The sequence below is a fragment of the Peromyscus californicus genome, unplaced genomic scaffold, assembly GCF_007827085.1.
Source record: "Peromyscus californicus insignis strain IS unplaced genomic scaffold, ASM782708v3 Scaffold_19__1_contigs__length_69161282, whole genome shotgun sequence".
Classification (NCBI taxonomy): domain Eukaryota; kingdom Metazoa; phylum Chordata; class Mammalia; order Rodentia; family Cricetidae; genus Peromyscus; species Peromyscus californicus.
Genome location: NW_026294491.1, coordinates 36950121 through 36972666, shown reverse-complemented (window position 1 = coordinate 36972666; position 22546 = coordinate 36950121). Strand labels below are relative to the sequence as shown.

The following is a 22546-nucleotide window of genomic DNA, read 5'->3' as shown; positions in this document are numbered from 1 at the left end:
AATATCCTATTCCCATCCAGCAATCAGCAAAGCTTGAATCATGCTTAAATGTCAGTCATGGGATAATTATTGTTCTAGATATTGAGCAGAATCAAAGGCCCTAAGGCAGTCTGTCCTGTGACTCAGTCATTTCCTCTTGATGATTTTAGCGTTTACGCATTCAACAAATACTGAATCGCTTTCTGTCTTGTTCCAGGAATGGTGCCATGTGTTTGAAAATCACCGGTCATCAAACATAATCTAATGAAGACCATAAGGGCTGCCAGAAATGCAACCAATTGTTACACAAAAATGTTTCTCACAGAGCTGTGATTTGGAGGAGGAAAAAAATGACCCAGGAAAACATTCATTTGCTAATTATAGAAGGAAATGCTTAATTTGCTGTGGTTTATGATTAGCCTATTAGCTATTAAAGTATTTCAGCCAGTGTGGTAAGGACACAACTCTAATCCTAAGCACTAGGGATTGCTGAAACAGGAAGATCACAGTCTGAGGTCAGCCTGGGCAACATAGTGACTTCTTGGTCAGCCTGCCCTATGGAGGGAGATCTCATCCCATTAAAACAAAATGTTAATGTAAATGTAATGAAGAATGATAATGCCAGACATTGTGGTGTATATCTTTTATCCCAGCACTCTAGAGGCGGAGGCAGGTGGATCTCTGTGAGTTTGAGGCCAGCCTGGTCTACATAGCAAGTTCCAAGACAGCCAGAGCTACAGAGAAAGACACTATCTCGAATGAACAAACGAAAAATGATAATGTAAAAATGTTCAATAGTATAATTTCACGAAAACATTTTGAAAAAAAGAATAAAAAAAGACTAAAAAGAATAAAAAAAATGTTGTTAACAGAAACCATTGAACATAAGGTTTCTGGGTGATTTCTTTCTGTAATTGCAAATGCTATAGTTACAAAATACACACGCGCCCTCAGGAGGAGAGGGAGAAACACGAAACTTTGAAAACCAGGTCAGGTGTTGATATCAAGATGAAAGGCATCCCTGGCTGGCTCTGTTTAGAGTACATGAAGCTGAATCTAAAATACCAGTCTGGAAAGCGCGCTGGGGCCTGGCGCACTGGCATAATCAATGAACAGCAGAGGCAGAAGGCACCATGAGAGAGAAGCAGTGCTCCTCAGACTGACCGGAAGTCCACAGAGGAGGAGACACTCAGGCCCTCCCCAAGTACACACTATTAGAAGTCAGGTTTATCCTTCTTATTTATTCCTTCTTCTCATACAGATGCAAGAGCAAAGACTACTCCAAGCAGCTCATAGATTTCCTCAGAGGCCATCTAAGGTCAGACACTGGTTATATCATAAGCATGCCGAAATAAAAGTTAAAATCTACTTTTTATTTTTAAAATATTTATTTAGGGGGCGGGGAGTCCGAAGACAATGTGGGAACTGATTTATTCTGGATACCATTTGGGACCTGGAGATTGAACCAAAAAGAAAAAAAAAAAAACACAAAACCTGTTGAGGCTTGGCATCAAGCCTTCTTTAACCACTGAGCCATCTTGCCAGCCCAAAAGTTAACATTTAATCTCATTATGAATGCTTTCAAAAGCCACAGGTTCTTCATTATTACTGATGAAATGTACACAACTGGAACATAACAGTGTTCTGTCTAAATCAATTCAGCAATGAATAAAAATGCGTTTATAATTCACCAGAATAGCAGATTTTGTGTGATTTTTCTTTCTGGAAAGGGCAGCAGCACATGCTGGCTGGTCAAGCATTCACAGAACTCTCCAGTCACGCTCCATAAAAACTCTGGATTGTCTGCTACTGTTGAAGTACCTGAAAACGTATTCAGTGCAGCCTTGCTTCCATTGGTGACTGCTCCTACACGGCGAAACTGTTGGACGATGGTGTTCAACTCAGAGGAGCGCTGAGATATCCTATGCTCAGCTATTCGAAGACGTTCTTTTAAAGCAAGAAATTCTCGTTGATAAGCAATTAGTTTTTCTAGAAGCAAAGCAAAAAAAAAATCATTAGTATGATTTGTCTTTAGTATATGACTGTAAAAATAATAACAACACACTTCTACAGTCTAAGGTAGTAGGCTAGGCATGGACCCTGGAGGAGAACCTACTACTGCCATTTTCCTAAACCAGTATAATTTCTAACCATGTTCTAAATGCTTATCCTTCTGCCCACAGATAAGTATAGTCCTCCTCATCAAAGAAGCTTTTGTTTTTTTGTTTTTTTGTTTTGTTTTGTTTTGCAACAGAAGGAAAACTATTACAGATCCACAACTAGTCAAAATACAAATGACCACATGGCCTAGCCCCAACTAATACAGCCACAATGCAACACCTAAGGCCCAAGGGAAAATCACAGGAAGAGGGGTCAGAAGGACCTTAACAGCCAGAGGACCAGAGAGCCAGCTGCTAATGTCTTCTAGACATGACAAGGAGGCTTGTACCCATGAAATCTCAACAATATGGCTGTCTAAATGAGACCTAGACAGTGGGACCACCAGTTGACATGCCAATGTGTATGGGGGAAATTCTGCAAGGCCCCACACCCCCAGACAGCCAACTGTAGGCAGTCAGTGGCTGGTGAGGGGGACACAAGCAGTTTTCTGCAGGGATGAACACCATGATAGGGTATCCGATCCCACCTGGTCAGCCCTAAGAGCGTGTAAGCAGGAGTGCACGGCGGCCTTGTGCTCACTCACACAGAAGCACTGGGGGAACCAGGAATGTTAAACACACAGGGCTGTCTCTTCAAAGGGAGAGGTGTATAAGCTGTTTTCTGCCCAGAGGCTGGAGCAGACTTGGTGAATAGCCTGGTGACCCTTTCTGTGTGGTCAGACCTTATGGACTCCTCCTCCTCTAGACCCTTCCTTACCTTGAGCTTGTTTGTCTCGGTGCGTCTGTAACGTGCTATTCTACCCCCGCCCTGCTTCATCTTGACCTTGTTCTCTCAGGTAATCCATAGAACCCATCTTTACGGAAAATGTCACTTGTGCTTTACAAAGAGTTTCGATGTATTCATGTCTTCAGCTTTGTTGTGCACACGGATTGAGTTAATTATCACCGGGAAGCTTTTTTCCAAATGTGTGTGTAAATATGCTTAAAATAAACTACTTGAGGTCAGACTCTCAAAGTTGGCACCAACAGTAGCTACTGAGCCGTGCTGAACCGAAGTGCCTTCTTGCCTCCCTCAGACCATGACTCTACTGGCCAACACGGTCGCAGAGAAGCCTGTCCATGTACAGATGAGCAACACTAAGCGGACTCAGCAGGCTGTATAGCCATACATATAAACATGAATATAACATATGTAACAGTAATAACTGAGGAAGAGACCAAGAATTTGAGAGGGAGTTGGAGAAGACACAGAAGCCATTGGAGGAAGGAGGCGGAGGGGCAAAAGAGATATAAATATAGTACTCAGGTATAAAATTCTAAAAAAAAAAAAACTTAACTAAATTAAAAATAAAGTACCTGTACAAATGCTTCTTTTTGAAAAGCATACTTTTTAAAGTATACTTTGAAAAGTATACTTTTTACAGAAGTATACTTCTAAAAATAAACAGAACTGCAAGAACAGATACATAATTAAAGTCAATATTTTGCAAGAAAATACTCACTGCACTAGAACAGGTCCTCACTTGTTGGACAACAGAGCCCCTACTAACTTAGTAACCATAAGAATGTGAGCACTCTCCAGAGCTACATACTGAAGCCCCGTCTGAAAGAGGAGGAAGAGGAGAAAGGAGGAGGGGGGGAGGAGGGGGAGGAGAGGGAGGAGGGGGAGGAGGGGGAGGGGGAGGAGGGAGAGGAGGAAGAAGAGGAGAAAGAGGAGGAGAGAGGAGGAAGAGGAGGAGGAGGGAGAAGATGAAGCGGAGGAAGAGGAGGAGGGAGAGGAGGAGGAGGAGGAGTTAGCATCACCCATACACCCTGTAAAGCTGGTACTAAAACCCTGTGAGGTTCTGCTGTTCACTGCCCCTCATTGAGGTACACAGAGCAACTCTTAAGAAGTCTGTGGCAGGGTAATTAGCTGGCACAAAGCCCTGCTTTCCTGACACTGAGAAACAAAGCCACATGAGCTGCTGTACCCCATGCCCCCCCACACACACACACACCCCAAACCTGCTGTAGGAAGGGCAGAAATCAGAAGGTACCGTGACCAGGAAAGGCTTTTAAGGAAGTTCAGGGTGCCACTGTGTCCTGTCTACGGATGCAGGTGACACAGTTTGACGAAATTCCACACTCTACTTTCCTGGTGTAGGTACTTCTCTGTGAAAATTCATAAGAAAACAAATGCTAAGAAATCATTCATAAATACAAAAGCAGAAAGAGCTGAACGTGGTGTCGGGAGCTGAGGTCCCAGAGTCTCAGAAGGCTGAAGCAGGGGCTTCCCTGAAGGCCAGGAATCTAAGACCAGCCTGGCAACAGAGCAAGACCCCGGCTCAAACAGAGAGAACCATGATCAATATGTTGTAGTGCTTATCACAGGAGACAAGATTTATAAAACTACTGAAGTACGTTGGCGGGGCAGGGGGGATAGAAATCTCCTCTTCTCCTGAACAGGAAGACCCAGGCCTGTAAACCAATTCTCCCCTAAGCTAAATCACAACCTTAAGTCAACACTTTTCAAAACGACAGCAGGGGAAGGAGGCTTATGGGTATTCTAAAGTTCATCTAGAAGAATAACACCTTTTAAAGTATCTAGAAAATAACACGGAGAACACGGTCTGAGATCAAATCTTATTCTGAGGGTGCAGGAATGACGTGTGTGGCCCCCGAGTCTGGAGACTGTGGACAAGCACATCAGCCCCAGCAACACCCAAACCACGAGAGCAGCCTCATGTCCCCCACCTTGAGACCCAGGCAGTGCCTACACACATTTGCCACTAAAAAGGACTAGAACTCACTGGAGAAAAATAACTTCAAAGGGATAATATTAAAGGGGCCGGTGGCATGGCTCAGTGGATAAAGGCACTTGCTTGCTGCTCAAGTCAGGAGACCCAAGTTCAAGTCCCAGAATCCATTTAATGGTGGAAGGAAAGAATCAACTCCACCAAGTTGTCCTTGGGCAAGCTGGCCTCCACACTGCCCACACACACACATACACACACACACACACACACACACACACACACACACACACACACACACAAATAAATTTTTAAAAACTGCTTTTGAAAGACAAAATGACAAGACAGTGTCAGAAGGACACAAAGCTACATTGGGGCAATTTAAATGACAAAACTAAACTGCTGATGGTAATAGATTACAACCCGTTGAATAAAATTGGAATCAATGAGTTCACAGCAACAATAGAGTAGAACCTCTCAGCTGAGGGGACGGAGTATCTTACAGGAGAATGCCAGCTACTGACCGTAAGAGGGGTGACCCACAGCTGAGAGTCGCTATTCTGCAACCATCACAGCAATAACAGGCAAGAAACCAACACGGATGCTCTAACTGCCAGGTGCAAGTCTGGTGAGGAATGAGGTAGTTACATCATCTCAAAGTATCTCCCCACCACTTACTTTACACAGGAACAAACGCTAATTTTAGAGTGGGAATCTTGGCAGGCATCCCTTATGTTGCGGGAGTGGCCAAAGTTCACATCAGCAGTAACAGGGCCAAGACTAGCACCTCCCGCAGAGATGCACGAAGAACACGCGGGGTCCATTATTCGGTGTTCCTGTCAAGACCACATCGAGTCCAGACCACGTAATCTCAATCTAATCTGGAGGAAACAGCAGGCTCCACGAAACCGAGACAATGTATGGAACGCACAGCATGTATTTCAAATGATGCGGAAGGTCGTGGAAGACAAAGACTATGGAAACACCCAAGACTGAAAGTCGGGAGTCGAGATGACAAAATGCACACCACAATCCTGGACAGCTCCTGAATGAGATCAAAGGAGACCAAACTGAAATGGTATCGGAGTCACTGTCAGAAAAACACTGATGGGGGGGGGGGGGGGGCAATCAACACTAGTGCTTTTGGAAAATCAGTGTGCAGGGGGCCCCTTGGGTCCATGGGTAAAGTCAAATATAGTTTCTGACCTGGGTGCTGTTCCTCCGCTTCTGAATCTCCCCTTCCATGAGGAGGAGTTTCCTACATCAGAGCACAGAGCAACATTACATTTTAACCTAGAAAGCCAAGGGTTCTTGAGAAGTTTCTAGAACAGTCTTAGAATATTTCTTATTTATATTTCCCAGGAATTTTGTTCAAATTTTAATATACATTTTAAAAAAAACCCTCCTCCAAATGGCTGTTTATACAATCCCCCATTTTCAACATCTGTAGCAAAATTCCCTGTATTTGGTTTGTTTTCAATCATTTGCATTCTGGGGGGTGGTGGCAGGAACCTGGGAGATTGTCTAATCCCCTGGGCACGTGAGTCTGCTTACTGTTTTGCTTCTTTCCATTAGAGATGGAATCTAAGTGTAAAACCTCCAAAACATGAAATTGTTGATGTTTGATCCTTTTGCGAAAATGACAATTTTCATGTGATTTGATAATCTGAAATAATGCTTTTGGACTCACTGTAGGAAAAAACTGATGCATAATATAAATGGACATTATAAATGCACAAAAATAGAACAGAAATTTCAAACTTTTAAGCAATGGAAACTTCTAATTAAGATATGGGGGTTTACTACTGAATTTTGTGAATGTTAAAGTTAACAAAAATTACATCCACTTTTTGGGGTGTTTTGCTTGTTTTTTTAAAGAGGTTAAGATTTATCAAACTAAAATTCCGGTTGGAAAGAATGCTGATTAACTTGCTTTGTTCCTGAAGGAAAAAAAAAAAAAAAAGAAAAAGGAAATAACTGGAGAAGGCTATGACTACTCCTAAAGTACGTAGATTTTTATCGTGGATATCAGGGAGAAAGCAGGCAGAGGGAAGAGTCCAGGCTGAACATGGCCAGTGGACTAAACCATGGGAGGAGGAGGGGAGGGAGGGCAAGAACGGAGAGGCAGCCTGGGCAAGGGACCAGCATCGCCAAAATGGTTGAGTTATATAGGAATCGGGCTGGGGGAAGGGAAGGGGATGCCCCCCTCCCCCCAGAGAGAGAGAGAGAGAGAGAGAGAGAGAGACAGAGAGACAGAGGAGGCAGAGAGAGAGGCAGAGAGAGAGATTAAGGCAGGGGTGGGGTGAGAAGTGCTGGGAGGAGGAGCTACAGGTACTGGGTGAGACTTGTCCTGGGCTTGAATCCTAACAGTCCCTCTGTCCTTTAGTGTTGTTGCCCTGCACAGAGGAAAAATAAAAAAACTTTTACACACACACACACACACACACACACCCCCACACACACACACACACACACACACACACACACACGCACATGCACGTGCACACCCACACATGCACGCGCGCACACACCCACCCACACCCACCCACACCCACACACCCACACACCCACACACCCACACACACACACACGTGAGCAACTCAGTAACACCATTCTCCAGCTTACAGACTTCCTTTTTGGGAACCCACTATCTTTGAAAGGTCTATTTTACTTTATTTTTTTTAAAAAATCACATCGGTTGTCCTTATACAACCAACTTAAAACTGAAAGCTAAGAAAGACTCTGGAAGAAATTGAAGGCAATTTCCCACTTAGAAAGCCCTAAACTATGCTAAGAGAAGGGGAGGGGCAGAGGGAGAAGGAGAGGGGGAGGACGGAGGGAAAGAAGAGGAGCGGGAAAGAATAAAGGAACCCAGGACTCTAAAGGCATTTGGAGGGCCCAAACCCACTGTAAGCAGGACCCCAAACAACACAAGCGGAGAGAATAAATGAGTGTTTAACAGGCCCTTGGAAGCTGCTTTTTCTAAGGACTCCTCACTCAGGCCCACAAATCAAGGAGCAAGATGAAAACCTGACAGACACCTCTACCCTCATTTGGGGTCTGTCTAAAAACCAGTGATGCCTAAACTATCTCCTTCCTCTTCCAGATTGTAGGCACAAAGATAAAAGTCACTGTCCTAACCCTGTGGTCACTTTGGATTCCAGGAACGGCACACCTGGCAAAAGCCAGACAAGGGTCATTATCCAAACAGCAAGACCACGCCCTGGAGCAAGAGTAAATTTACAAAAACAGACTGGTCCGATCTAATCAATAACAGTAACTAACAACTACAGACCCCCTGCAGGACCAGATCTGCAGCAATTAGAGCTCATCTCGACCAGAACTGTGTAAGTGTAAATGATCTAGCTCCCAGCCCAATCCTTCCCTGTTTAACACAAAGCCCACGTCAGGACCCTGAAGATGACCTTGGGGTCATCGCGCCCCTTTATCTCTTTCTCTTCCCAATTCGGGCACTCATGATATTTCTGTTTCTACTTTTTGCCCTTCCTCGTCTCTTTTACTGGAATGACTAGTAGCCAAGCCTAGGCTGGCAGGGCTGCGGAAGTCCTGACTTTTGCCCTTAAAAGTTCAGTTACAAATAGGCAATCCCTACCTAGGACAGGCAATGGTTATAAACAATACCAGTTGTCTCCATTTCCCAACTTTAACCTCCCAGTAAAACAGCTGGAAGGGTTGTCAAAACCAGAAATGCCGATTGTAGGTGAGAGGTAGGGCCTGAAACGTGCTGACTTTCTTGGAAGAGGCCAACACTGTCCTCAGAATCTAGACCCAAGAAGGCCGGAGTTTATGGAGTTCTCTCCCCAAGCTCTTTATCTCTTTCCAGTTACTCACAAACAGAAACTGACTAAACTGTTCAGGGCCACAAAGCACAGACTGCAGAGAGGGCCGTTCTCAAAGTAACTGGCACACATCTATTCCAAGGGTGTCTTCCGAGGGTTCTGCAGAATTACCCTGGAGGACGCATCCCATAAATAGGGACTCTGAAGACTCGTCCACGCTCGCAAGGAAAAATGGAGCTCGTAAGCACATGCAATTCAGACACTTTTTAAACTTAAAACAAGCAATAAGATGAACTCATTTCTGATTTCTCTATACTCACAGAACAAGACCCTTATTTGCTGGGGAATATTAGTTGAAGATGTGTTACATCAGTTTATGCTGTGGAACCATTTGTTTAATGATGCAGAGATGTGTTGCATCCTTTTGTGCTGCATTTGTTTAACTCTGTGAAGCTGTGTTTGCCTGTCTAAACACCTGATTGGTCTAATAAAGAGCTGAATAAGCTGACAAGCTAGGCAGGAGAGAAACAGGCAGGGCTGGTGGCAGAGAGAGAAGAGAGAAGTGAGAAAAAGGAGAGGAAGACCGGCGCCAGCCACCCAGCAACACAGCCAGCCACGGACTAAGAAAGGAAAGAAAAGATATACAGAAACAGAAAAAGGAAAAAGTCCAGAGGCATAAGGTAGACGTGATAACTTAAGAAAAGCTGGCTAGCAACAAGCTAAGCTAAGGCCAGGCACTCATAAGTAAGAATAAGTCTCTGTGATTATTTGGGAGCAGGGTGGTGGGCCCCAAAGAGTAAAGAGTTAAAAAAAAAAAAAACCAACTACACTTATTAGTGGGTGCCATGACCAGAAAGCTCTGGAACACAAAACCGCTGTCTCTCTCCATCATCCCTTAGGCAGCAAAATCATTAACAGAATGATTCAAAACAGCATCCAGGTGTAAGCTTGGTTAAGTGGCCAAAAAGAAAAAGTTAATGCTGCTGCACAGAGCTACAAGACTTATTTCCTTAGAAATGCATTCTTTTTTTTTTTTTTTTTTTTAGATTTATTTATTTTTATTATGTATACAGCATGTATGACCAGAAGAGGGAGCCAGATCTCATTAGGTGGTTGTGAGCCACCATGTGGTTGCTGGGAATTGAACTCAGGACCTCTGGAAGAGCAGTCAGTGCTCTTAACCTCTGAGCCATCTCTCCAGCCCCCTAGAAATGCATTCTTAATCTAAACACATTTGCTCATTTCCTTGGGGAAGGAGCAGTATCTTTTTTGTAATTTCATTATAAAGACCTAAATTCCATTATCATAGTGAAATGAGGGGGGAAAACAGTTGCATATCTTAGAAGGGTACTCATCTTAGTAGACTTAGCTCCTAAAAACAGAAAAAAAAATCAGAAGAAGAAACACGGACAGTGTGAGGCTGGAGAGGTGGCTCAGTGGTTAAGAGCACAGAGATCACGGGTTCAATTCCAGGCACCCACATAATGGCCCACAACCATCTGTAACACCAGTCTTAGGGAATCCAATGCCCTCTCCTGGCCTCCGCAGGCACTGCGCACACATGGCACACTGACACACAAGCAACACCTTCTCTCTCTCTCTCTCTCTCTCTCTCTCTCACACACACACACACACACACACACACACACACACTAAAAATAAAGGTTAAAAAACTTTTTTAATATTGACAGTGACTTTGGTCAGTCTTGCTCTTCAAAATTCAGTAACCATGAAAAACATGGAGTGAAAGTTAGCAGAGAGTTATAAACATCTCTCCTCAACTAGTACTTAAACTTACTGGCATGCACTGTTTCCAATAAATGGTTCTTATTCTTAAAAGAAAAATAAAACACATTTTGTATTCCCCAAAGAGACAATGTCTTGTACTCTCCTGTGAAGAATTATCCAAGACAGAGCATTCCATTTTACATTAGAACAGTGGTTGTCAACTTTCCTAACACTGAGACCCTTTAATACAGATCCTCATGTTGTGGTGACCCCCAACCATAAAATTTTGTTGCTACTTCACAACTGTAATTGTGCTACTGCTGGGAATCATAATGTAACTGTCTGATATGAGCCCCAAAGGGGTCTTGACCCACAGGGTGAGAACCACTGCATTAGAACCGTCTTAATCTAAAGAGCCAGACACAACTAACCACCCCTTGTTTGTTTTCTGTTGATGTGAGGAAAACAACAAACAAAAACAACAACACTAAAAGCAACTAGGGGAGGAAAGGGTTTTATTTGGCTTACAGGTTACAGTGCCTCGTCCAGGGAAGTTGAGGCAGGAACATGGAGGTAGGAACTAGAGCAGAGATCACGAGGGAGGCTGCTTAGCCTGCAGCTCACTGGTTTGAGTCCCCTGCTCCTACTCAACCTGTTTTCTTCTACAACCAGGGACGACCTGCCCAGGGGTGGCACCACCCACTGCAATCAGCAATCAAGGAAATGCACCACAGACACATTCCTTAGATCTCATACATCTGGGGCTGGAAAAACACCTCAGTGTTAGGTCTCAAATCCAACAAGCCACTAACCAAAGTGCTTATGAACATATCAAAACGGACTCCGGCCACCAGATTCTCCCAGCATCCCTCAGTCCCTACCAGTCACAGGGTTCTCCTGCCTGGCATACCCCACCCCCTACCCTAATCTTTCCCAGCCCAGGGACGAGGCTGGGCTGCCCTTCCCCAAGCAGCTCTTCCCTATATAATCTAGCCATGCTGGCTACTCCGGTCCTTTTTTGCCCCTTTTGGCCTCTTGGTCCCCTCGCGCTCCCTCTCCCTCCTCCCCTCACATGGCCCAGCTGAGTCTGCTGGTCATGTCCACTCTGGACTCTTCCAGACGCCTCTGGCTGTTTCCTCCCTCATCTCTACACTAAACCTCCTCCTCCTCCACCATATCTTGGAGCAGCCATGTCCTCCTTATTTCTTCTTTTCGTTCACCCAGCAGCCCCATCCATTTGCCTCTCTGACTCCTCAACCTCCAGTCCTTCACAGACTCAGGAATCCCACTCCAGCTGGTGACCTGGATGCTCTGTCGCCTTTCTCCTCCACACCGCCGCCGCCGCCGCCGCCACAAACCCTTAAAGGTCTCCAGCTTGAACCTCTGAAGAAGATCTCCAGTGTTATCTGAGATCATTCCTTGCTACAACGTGACGAAACTACTTAGAATTCTCCAAACACACAGAAGGGCTAGAGTACAGGACCACTCTCCCAGCCAAACTGTCGCCATCTTCAGTTCTGTTGGGCCTGATCCCAAAAGATCATCACAGCTTGGCCTGCTGACTGTTGACTGTGGTGATAGTTTATTTGTGCTAAAATGTGGTATTTTATTTGTAAGTTAATAAAGTTTGCCTGGAGATCAGAGGTCATGGCCATAAACAGAAGTCAGGCCATGGTAGCCCACGCCCTTAATCCGATCACATGGCAGGCAGAGTCTCTATGTGATCAAGGACACAGCCAAGCGTGGTGACACACACCTTTAGTCCCAGTACCAACCATAGAGACATGGAGGTCTGTATAGACAGGCAGTGACGAGGAAGTGATGTAGCTGGGCTCAGAGCCAATGAGAAGGCAGAACAGGCAGGCAATAAAGGCACAGGTTAGACAGAAAGCAGCTCTCTCTTGGGAAGCTTCAGCAAGGTGGTGAGCTAAGGTTGGTGGCTATTGCTTTGATCTCTACGGCTTATACCTCTGTATTTGGCTCTGTGTTTCTTATTTAATAAGACTGTTTAGAAACTCGTCTACAGTTGACCTTCCCTCATGGATGGGGGGGACAGGGAGGGTCATGAGACTATCACCTGAGTATCTAGCCACACTCCTCCCAGAAGTACGCAATTCTGCCCTGATTTCACAAGGTCTTGGGGGAGAGAGGGCTAGAGGATATAGGTGGGGAGGGATGAGGAGAGGGTGTTGTCTCTACACAATGGGGAAGCCATCATCCAATATGGCTGCTGTAATCTCACCATGCTCTTGCTCATAACCCCTTATCCACAGTTCTGTAAGGAAGCCTAATACACTCATTGGTTCCCTCAGGGACCTTTGATTAGAACTGTACCTCTGTTAGGGTCTTAGGAGGAGGGGTATCCATTGTTTATGTCTCCCCCAAGGAAGGCACTTTACCAACAGCATCCCGCCCTCAGTTCAGCCAACTGCCTCCAGCCTCACCCTTCTCCCTTCATTTCCTAAAATTCTACCTCCAGACCCCCTGGCAGATCATGGAATCTAGGAGTACATCTTGGGAACTCCTGCTGACAGCACCTCATAGCGGAGTAGGAAGAAGAGCTAGGTCTAATGATACAGTACCTTAGGTACAAAGCAGCTAGACAGAGCAAAGGTCGTGAGAGCCTCACAGTCAGGCAGCCAGAGAGCTGTCTTAGCAAAGGGAAAAAGCATCAGGAGTCGGAGTCTAGAGGAAGCCATGTGCAGCCTGCAAGAGCTGAACATCAGTGGGATTGTAGGGGACACACCTAACGCCTCCAGCAATGAGTTCAGACAGCACAACAAAGGGCTGCAAGTCCATTAGAGACTTAACACCCAAGGCTGATGGGGGTGGGGGAGGCAAATAATGATAATAACAACAATTAATAATAATAATAAAGCCAGTGTTTAGTTAAACCACACAGCTTACAGAAATAGTTTGGGCACAGGAAGCCGCTCATTTAAAGCTACACATCAGTTTCCAGATGCCGGCCAGGGGCTAGCCACCCAGGTGGGCCTTTCTGGTAAGTCCCGTCCACTCTCTTCCGGACAGCAAGAATCCCGCTTGAGGATTGCTTCACTCGCCCCCAAACGGCAACACAGGCAGATCGTTTTAAATTTCCTTAACTAGGAGAAAGTGACCAGAGAGACATAGCTCAGGGTCTGTTAAAGCACTAACTTCCCATGCGTGAGGCCCCAGGTTCAATCCCCAATCTTTGCTAACAAGAGAAACCAATCAATAAATTACAGAGAATTCGTCAAAGCAATATTACATAGCTGAACTAATTACGATAATTTTATTAATAAAACATCATGCACCCAGTAAAATTCATGACATGGGAAGCATCTGTATGTACCACAGTAAACAATAAAAGTAAGCTATGTACTGTGCCTGGTATGATGGCAATTTTAAAGATGATACAGGGCAGGCAAGATGGCTCACTGGGTAAAGGTGATTGCCACCAAGCCTGATGACCTGAGTTCAATTCCCAAGACCCACCTGATGGAAGGAAAGAACCAATTCCTACAGGTTGTCCTCTGACCTCCATACACACACTGTGGCATATATACACATACACACAGAATAAGTAAACTCTTTTTAATTTAAAAAGAAAATACATAGGCCTATGCACACAGTAGTTCTTACACTTTTTTGATGTGTGGATTGTATGTGTGGAGGCTGGAGATCAATGCTGGGTGCCTTCCTCTATTGCTCTTCACCTGATAAAAACAGGGTCTCTCACCGAATGCAGAGCTCAACGCTGTGGCTAGACTGGCTGGTCCATCTCAAGCCCTCAGGAGCCTTCTGCCCGCCCCCTCCCCCCCAGGATCACAGACCAGCTCGGCCACACCCAGCTTTTTACAAAGGTACTCAAGATAATCAGAACTCACATCCTCACGTTTATGTAGCAAAGACCCACACAGCTATCACCCCCAATCTACAGTGCTCACACTTTTGTTCTTAAAATAACTAGTGAAGCCCAAGGACCTTTAATATGAATTATACCAATATTTATATAGAAATTACAATTAATGTTAAGATCTAGCACATATTAGAACAAATAACATATTATAAAAGTAACAACATTTAAAAAAAAAAACAGCAAAGCCGGGCATGATGATACATACATGCCTGTAGTCCCATCCATGGGGGGCTCACACAGAAGGATTATGAGTCTGAGAGTAGCCTGAGCTACACAGTGATACCCTTTCTCAATAACACAGAACAAAAAAAAAAAAAAAAAATGAAGAGTGACGCGCTTTAACAACTCTTATTCATGTCTGCCTTAACAGAAAACAGCTACATTCCCATAACTACTTCCGCCACCTTTTTAGGAGAGCGAAACAAGCAAACCACCTCTCTTAACGCTATTATGAATACAATCTTATATTCATGAGTCTCCCAGTATTCTCAGGAAATAATCTTACACTCATGAGGCTCCTGAGCACGGCCAGAGGTTCTGGTTCCTTCTAGGTGACACTCGGAGAGCCACTAGTCTAGGAAAATGAAAGCTGAGAGACCACAAGGGACGCAGACTCCCCTCGCCGCCGCAGCCGGCACTTGAAAAGCCCCATGCATTTGCATCCTATTGAGCAAGCGTGGCCAGTCCGTCCTCCTGGTGTTTGTGTGTGCTCTCCCACTAAGGCTGAAGGGGACAAGGCGCTTTTATCCAGACATTCATCATCCAGTGGGTCCACAGCTGGACAATTACCCCTATCTCCAAGATCTAATTGGCAGTCTTTCTGAAGTAGCACCAAAAAGTCAGTTAACTAATGTTCTGTAATAACCCAATGTTCTCAATTTAGTCTCCTCTAATATGTCAGCCATGAATAATTTCCTTTCAGAGTTAAGAATACATCCAGCGTGGATTCCAGACAACCTCGAGCACAGCACAAGCCTAAACAGCTTTCCAACCTGGAAAAATTCGATTAGGAGCCTGTTTTAGGAAATGGCTGCCAGCCAACTAAGCTGAAGAGAAAATAATGCCATTCCCAGTCCAAGGGACCCAACTGTCAACGTTAATACATAAACAAGAGGGGCTGCATGCCAACTTGGCAGAGGTGAGGTCCACACTCCAGCCCCTCTTTAGGGCCTGCTTTAAAAGCAGGTCCTTATTTATAATGCCGAAGGAGCGTTTTCACTTAAGAGGGGCAGCGTGGCAAAAGCCCTACCGAGCCATGACTTCATCTGCAGGTTTTTCTGAGCTGTGGAACCGATCCTGGGGGTGACGGCCCCCACAAAGGCTGTACATCACAGCACCTGATGAGATGGGGGTGCCTGGCTTCTGGCATAAAGGTGTGAGGAGGCCCACACATCCTCTCCCCAAGAAAGCAACTGCAGGGCTGGTTAAGAGTCAAAAACAGCCATTTCAGTAACTCTGGAAATAAACCAGAGCCAGTCAACAGACTGACAAGTGTTTATTCATAAAAATGCCTGGATTTGGATTCTAAAGAGCAGCACAAAGTCTCATTTTCTTGCCAGGAGCTGCCCTCGCCCCTCCTCAGTCCTATCCCGTCAGAATGTCAGCAAAGGGCGGGGCAGGCCTTGGAAACCAACCTCCCTGATCCCACAAAGGGCTCATCTGACCCTGGGTGTTGCCAATGCACTCAACAATCTACAAGGCTGGATGAAGACTAGCCCCGGGGCTACTGCTCCATTTGGAGTGTGCAATGGACTGGCAAAGCAGCCAGACACTCAACAGAGTCCCAGGAAGATGGTCCAGGACCCATGGGGCTTAAAATGCCCTTTACAAATCCCAAGTTGACTGCAGGCTATGAGCTTACACAGCAGAGCCCAGAGCCAGTCTAAGCTGCCCACACACACCTGGCCAACAGAACCTGTGCACACACAGAGAAGAATTAAAGCAGCAGCCAGAGGAAATCCACGCTGGGATGGACAGATGGGAACACAGCCCCGAGTACAGCTGTCTGCTTGGCTCTACCGCCGAGCATGTCTCACAGTCCTGGACAACTGTCTTCACCCAGTATCGAGCTGAAGCCCACATTATGGAGACACCAGTGTGGGTATAACCCCTCCGAAGGCTTGAGTTGACTAGAGAGGCAAACAGAGCTTCAGAGACAGCAGACACAGTGGGCAGAGAGGTGGTCCAATCCAGGTACTAAACAACTGAGCTCACACACCAACCAGCACCTTCAGGGGGAGTAGTAACTAAGAATCCTGTCTGCATCACTGTACAGAGCAGTCAACAGCACTCGTTAGATTGATAGAGGAAAAAAAACAAGGTGGGACCTGGGCCAGCAAGACAGCTCTGCCGGTAAAGCACTTGCTGCCAAGCCTGACGATCTGAGTTCAATTCCCGAGACTCACACCGTGGAAAGAAAGGGGTTCTCTGACTTCCACAGGCATGCCACAGAATGTACACACACCTCAAACGAAGAAATGTGAAAAATAAAATAAAATAAAAATTGAGTGTGAACTAACCTGGGGGTGGAGGGGTAAGAAGCAATCAATAGAAATGGTCTCGGAGGCTACCAGATTTTGGATTGAATGGACAAAGACTTCAAAACACCTACTCTAAATATGCTTCGAAAACTGAACAAAACCCTGTTTAAAGAATGAAAGGCAAGTGCGATGAAGCTGACTCAAAGGAGAGAGGAAACAAAGAGAAAGAAAAAACGGGACAAAATGGAAAACTCACTACAGAGGGTCAACCACAGACAGCAGACAGACAGCAGAGCCAAGGACAGGAATCGGCGAATACAAAGGAACCAAGCAACCTAAAGAGCAGGTGGAGAAACAGATCAAAGGAACGCAACAGTCTCCCAATATGAGCTAGCACCAACTGTGCCCGGCAGAGAAATGATGGAAAGAAGAGAAGGAGGAGAAGGGGTGGAGGAAATGGGGACAGAGGGAGGGAATAAACACACATAGTTCTTAAAAGCAATAGGATTCTACAAGCTAGGACCACAGGAGCATTTCCGTAACTTAATAAAAAGAAAATACATCTACAAAAGCCCCACAGATGACCCCACATCCACACTAAGGTCAGAACCATTTAATGCCATACTAGAGGTCCTTGCTGGTGTAATAAAACAACACACACACACACAGAAATGCTACAGACCGTTAAGGAAGACAAGTGTTCTCTGCAGGTGCCATGTTTATGTAGAAAACCCCAAAGTATAAGACAGCAGCAAGATCTCCTGGAACTAATACACAATTTGAACAAGGCTGCTGGATGGGTGAATATATAAATGAACTCTACAGACATAGGGGGGCTGTGCAACTGGGGCAATTGCTTTCTGATAGCAATGAACGACCAGACTTTTAAAAAGATGGTACTGTTTACATTTGCACACAGACACACACAAAAACAGATACAAACCTCACAAGTATGTTGCTGTGGAATAATCCTTTTGTACACTGTGAAGATGTGTTGCTCTCATTGTTAATAAGGAGCTGACTGGCCAGTAGCTGTGGCCATGCCAAACTAAGAGAAGGCTGGGAAGAAGAAAGGCGGCATCACCAGCAGATACAGAGGAAGCAGGAGATAAATATGTCATGCTGAAAAAAGGTACTGCAATGTGGTGGAGTGTAGATAAGAAAAATGGGTTAATATAATTGTAAGAGTTAGTAACAAGCCTAAGCTATCAACCAAGCATTTATAATTAATAATAAGTCTCTGTGTGGTTATTTGGGAACTGGCTGGTGGGACAGAGCTGATCAGTGGTCTAGACAAAAAAGTCCACCTGCAAATAGCATTCCAATGTGGGGCAAGACCATGTGTATCACCATAAAACCTAAAAAAGCTTAAAAAAAGGTTCCAAACACAAGAAAAGTGAAGTCAAACCTGGCTTCCTAGTCCCATGTCTCTCATGCCAGCCATGGTACAGAAAATGTGCTGAACAAAGATGTAAATAATCAGGTATTTCATGGTATTAGTTCTTCCCTACTTACTCTATACAGAAATTCTAGTAAAACCAAAAATGACTATCTTCACACACACCACACACACACACACACACACACACACAATCTAGGCTCAAATAATAGTGAATGCATGGTTAATTGGATATCAGAAATCAATTAAACAGCATGATATAACCTAGCATACACTGATTCTTTTTTTTTTAAATACATTATTGACAAACTAGGAACTTCCTAGGTCCATGTGAGGCAGTTCCTCAAATGACAAAAGACACCTTTAGCTTTTAAAAGATCTGAAATTAATTCACACCAGACCTCTTAGGGACAAAGCAGGGATGTCCACTCTGGTCACTTCTACTCATCATACTAAGTTTCAGTACAATAAAGACAAAAAAGAAAGAACATAAATAGGAAATAATAAGCTTTAGAAATTTCTAGAGCTAGGGATGTAGTTTTGCTCTCAGGACAGAGGTCATAGGGCACAGGTGTCACACAAGCAGGGACAGCCAGGCATCTTGGGAATGCTGAGACCTTTAAGGCAGAACCTGGCAAACAGGTAAGGCAGCGGAAGACAGGGCTAGGGAAAGAATGTTCTAGACATGGTTATCAAGAGCAAAGGTGGCCATTGATATGGGGTTGATATTGGATACTCAACGGTACTGAGAACTTAGAAGATGAAGATGGGCTCTGAGGGCAGAGACTGGGAAACTCTGGGCTCTAAGTACAACTGCTCGGCCTCCACCTCACGCATCCTCAGCTGCATCCCTCGCAACAGCACTTTTCTCTGAAGATCTCCCTCTCTGCCTTCGGTTTCCTGGCTTTCCCGACTTCGCTAAGGCTTCCTTGCTGCTTGCCCTCTCAATGCAGAGTGTGCTCAGTCCTACCTGCTATTCTGCCACTTCAGTCCCTCCTCACCCTGTCACCAGCCTTCCAAGGTAGGCCTGGCTTCTCAGAGGCTTTCTGACCATCTCCGCTTCCAAATATCCCTCCCTCCCACCTCATTCTCCACATTAGCTTGCTTTACTGTCAGTACCCGTTTCTACCTTAGCTCCCCAACTGTTACTGTGTAAGCCGCTCGCCTTCACCATTTCCACAAGCAGGCTCCGTGACCATGAGGGTATCACCGATCTTGCTTAGCACTCCACCACCAGGACCTAGTGTCCTAGCACCTTGCACACTCTGAGTAAATGCTAGATGAGTGGGTGAACTAACCAAGCGGAAGAGAGAGAAAAGGAATGTCAAGAAAAACACCTTGCAAATCACGGTGCACTGTGCTAATAAACCACTAACGCCCTGTAAGTAAATTTTCCCCAAGACCTGAGCCATGATCACAGTAGTTTCAATTGAAGTCATTGTTCAATTACTCCACAACCGTTCAGCAGAGTAGCTTCTGGAGGCTACAGATGTCACGCAGCAGCAGCAGCAGCAGCAGTGGCAGCAACAGCAGCTGAGGCACAATTCACATACAGAAAGACACTATCCTTAAGGCAGCGACAGAGGGTCTCTTGTATTCCCGCTGAGAACTTGACTTTTAACTCTACTTTCAAATAAGGAAACCCAGGCTACCTTGACCCTGGGTCCCATCAGGGCAGCGGGAGCAAAGTTCATTTCCCTTGAGAAGACTGTTGATGCTCAAAGTGGCCTGATCTCACTGGCCACAGCTTCATCAGCGTCCATGTTCTCTGACCATGGGAAACATTCTCCTAGGCATGTGCTTTCAAGGGGCAGGGAAGCCCTCCCCAGCCCTGGCCACACTCTCAGGGAAGGTATTTTCCATTCAAATAAGTTTGCATTTTCACAAGTTGAAACCAGTGCTGGCTGGCATTTTGCACTCAGAACCCTTGCTGACCCAGTACAGTGAGAAGGTTTCTCTTCAGCAATGCTGATCTCTATAACAACTAACAGAACTGTCTTGTCTTGGCACTCCCTTGTCCAAACAAATTAATTCCTCAAACTCAACCCCTCTAGACATATGCAGAATGGAGTCAAATTCTTGATCAAAATAACACACAAATAGCCCCCCATTCTACTTCTGGATAAGAATCCTTGTTCTCTAAAGTCGCATGAACTATCTTTCTCCCAGAATTCTTGTCTTCCAAGATCCCACAATAATGGACCCATAATCCCACCATAAACTCGGCTAACAGCATTCAAAGGCTTTTCTAGCTCAAAGTTTTAAACTCTTTCACATTATTTTCTCAAACTATTCCCAACATTATTTCTTCAAGCTATTCCCAAAGGCCTGAGAATCACAGCAATGATTTATCACAGCAATGGCTCCATATCTCAAGACCAACTTAGTTTAACTCTTAATTTAACACTTTTCCTGTCACTACAATTTAAAAAAAAAAAAAAAAAAAACTCTAACAAAAGCAACTTAAGGGAGAAAGAATGTGTTCCGGCTCACAGTTCAAGGCTGCAGTTCAACAGCAAGAGCTTGAAGCAGAGTTAGCGCATCCACAATTAGGAAGCAAAGAACAATGAATGCATGCTGCTGCTCAGTTCCCTTTCTCCACTTACATACTCCATCTGGCACCCCAGCCAGGGGATGGTGTCACCCATAGTGGACGGTTCTTCCTACCTCAGTTAACACCATGGAGATAAATCCCCCACGGGAATCCCTAGCGGTCCATCTCCTGGGGGACTCTGGAATCTGTCAGGTTGACAATTAACACTAGTCAGCACAGAATAGCTCCAGCCTACAACTGGCACCCCAGGGATGTTATTAACCCCAGTAAATAACTTTACTCTCAAGTACTGTGACGATAAATTATATATGATGGCTCATTGTAGAGGGATTAACAGCCACCAAAGTTATCTATCGTCAGGTAACTAGATGATCATGAGGTGAACAGCACGAACTTAACAAAAACCCACTAACAATATATACATACCAGACACAGCTAAGTGTATCTACACTTGGAAAACGGCGAATACAATATGGGTGCTGGCAGACAGATGAAAAGAGTAATACAGGGTCTGATATCGGGTCTTAAGTGTTACTATCACGAACATACAGACAGAAAGCCCGGGTCTGTTCTTCTCTGATCTCTATGACTTAGTATGAACAGTGAACTATCTGTGAGAGGTTCAAGATGCCACACACCTCATGACATTCCTCACACTCAGTGTGAGCCTCTCTGATAAACTGGTCAAAGTTACAGATTCCCCAACACACAGCCACATTCTCCACAGCCTCTGAAGGTGCTGCACGGCCTGGGTTTACCTTCGCCAACTCTGCCAACAGACCATCTTATAAGCCAAGCCCATGACCTCTCCCCTGGGAATCAGATACCAAAGGTACGGCACGCACAGCTGACAAGAGATGTGTGATAAGAGGGCACTTACACGACTAATGAGGTTTTCTCAATTTGACAGGAAGATCCCTTGGAGCTCCCTGGCCAGTCTAGCCCAAGTAATGAGCTGGAGGTTTCATGAGAAATAAGGTGGAGGCTAGAGAGATGGCTCAGCGGCCAGAAGCACAGACTGTTCTTCTAGTGGACTCAAGCACAGTTAGTTCCTGGAACCGGGTCAGGTGGTTCATAACTGCCTGTAACTCCAGCTCTAAGGGATCCAATGCCTTCTTCTGGCCACTATGGGCACTGCACTCATGTGCACATACCCGCACACACATCGGCATCCATGCATACACACAATTAAAAATAAATAAGAAATAAGGTGTGCTGTGGGGTGGTCCGTATGTGCTCTGATTGGTCAATAAATAAAACACTGATTGGCCAGTGGCCAGGCAGGAAGTATAGGCGGGACTAACAGAGAGGAGAATTGAGAGAACAGAAGGAGGAGGGAGACACTGCCAGCCGCCGCCATGACAAGCAGCATGTGAAAATGCCGGTAAGCCACGAGCCACGTGTGGCAAGGTCTAGATTTATAGGAATGGATTAATTTAAGATGTAAGAGCTAGATAGCTAGAAGCCTGAGCCATTAGGCCAAACAGTTTAAATAATATAAGCGTCTGTATGTTTATTTTATAAGTGGGCTGTCGGACTGCCGGGGTTTGGCGGGACCCGGAGGGAAAATTCTCCAGCTACAAAGGTGGAGAACAAATGATGAAGAAGACAATTGATATTGACCTCTAATCTCAACAAGGGTGCAAATATTACACCTATCCACAAGAACACAGACACACACACACACACACACACACACACACACACACACACTCACACACCCCGATGAGACGTGGAGGTCTAGCTATAGGGTTAAAGAGAGAAATCCTGAGATAAAATTCAAACTATGAGATGTCAACAAAAACATGAACTCTTACACACAAATCTGAAGTTCTCCAGCTTAACTATCTCCA

At 45.1% G+C, this 22546-nt stretch overlaps 1 protein-coding gene across 2 annotated transcripts in view; it reads right to left on the bottom strand.

Annotated features, from left to right (window-relative positions):
• Positions 1-22546, bottom strand: part of Mgat4a (alpha-1,3-mannosyl-glycoprotein 4-beta-N-acetylglucosaminyltransferase A) — a 100405-nt gene that overhangs the window by 57433 nt on the left and 20426 nt on the right. For both annotated transcript variants that reach the window (XM_052745141.1, XM_052745140.1), the window contains exon 3: positions 1801-1968. In XM_052745141.1, coding sequence (XP_052601101.1) covers positions 1801-1968 — 168 coding nt within the window. The remainder of the gene's footprint in view (positions 1-1800; positions 1969-22546) is intronic.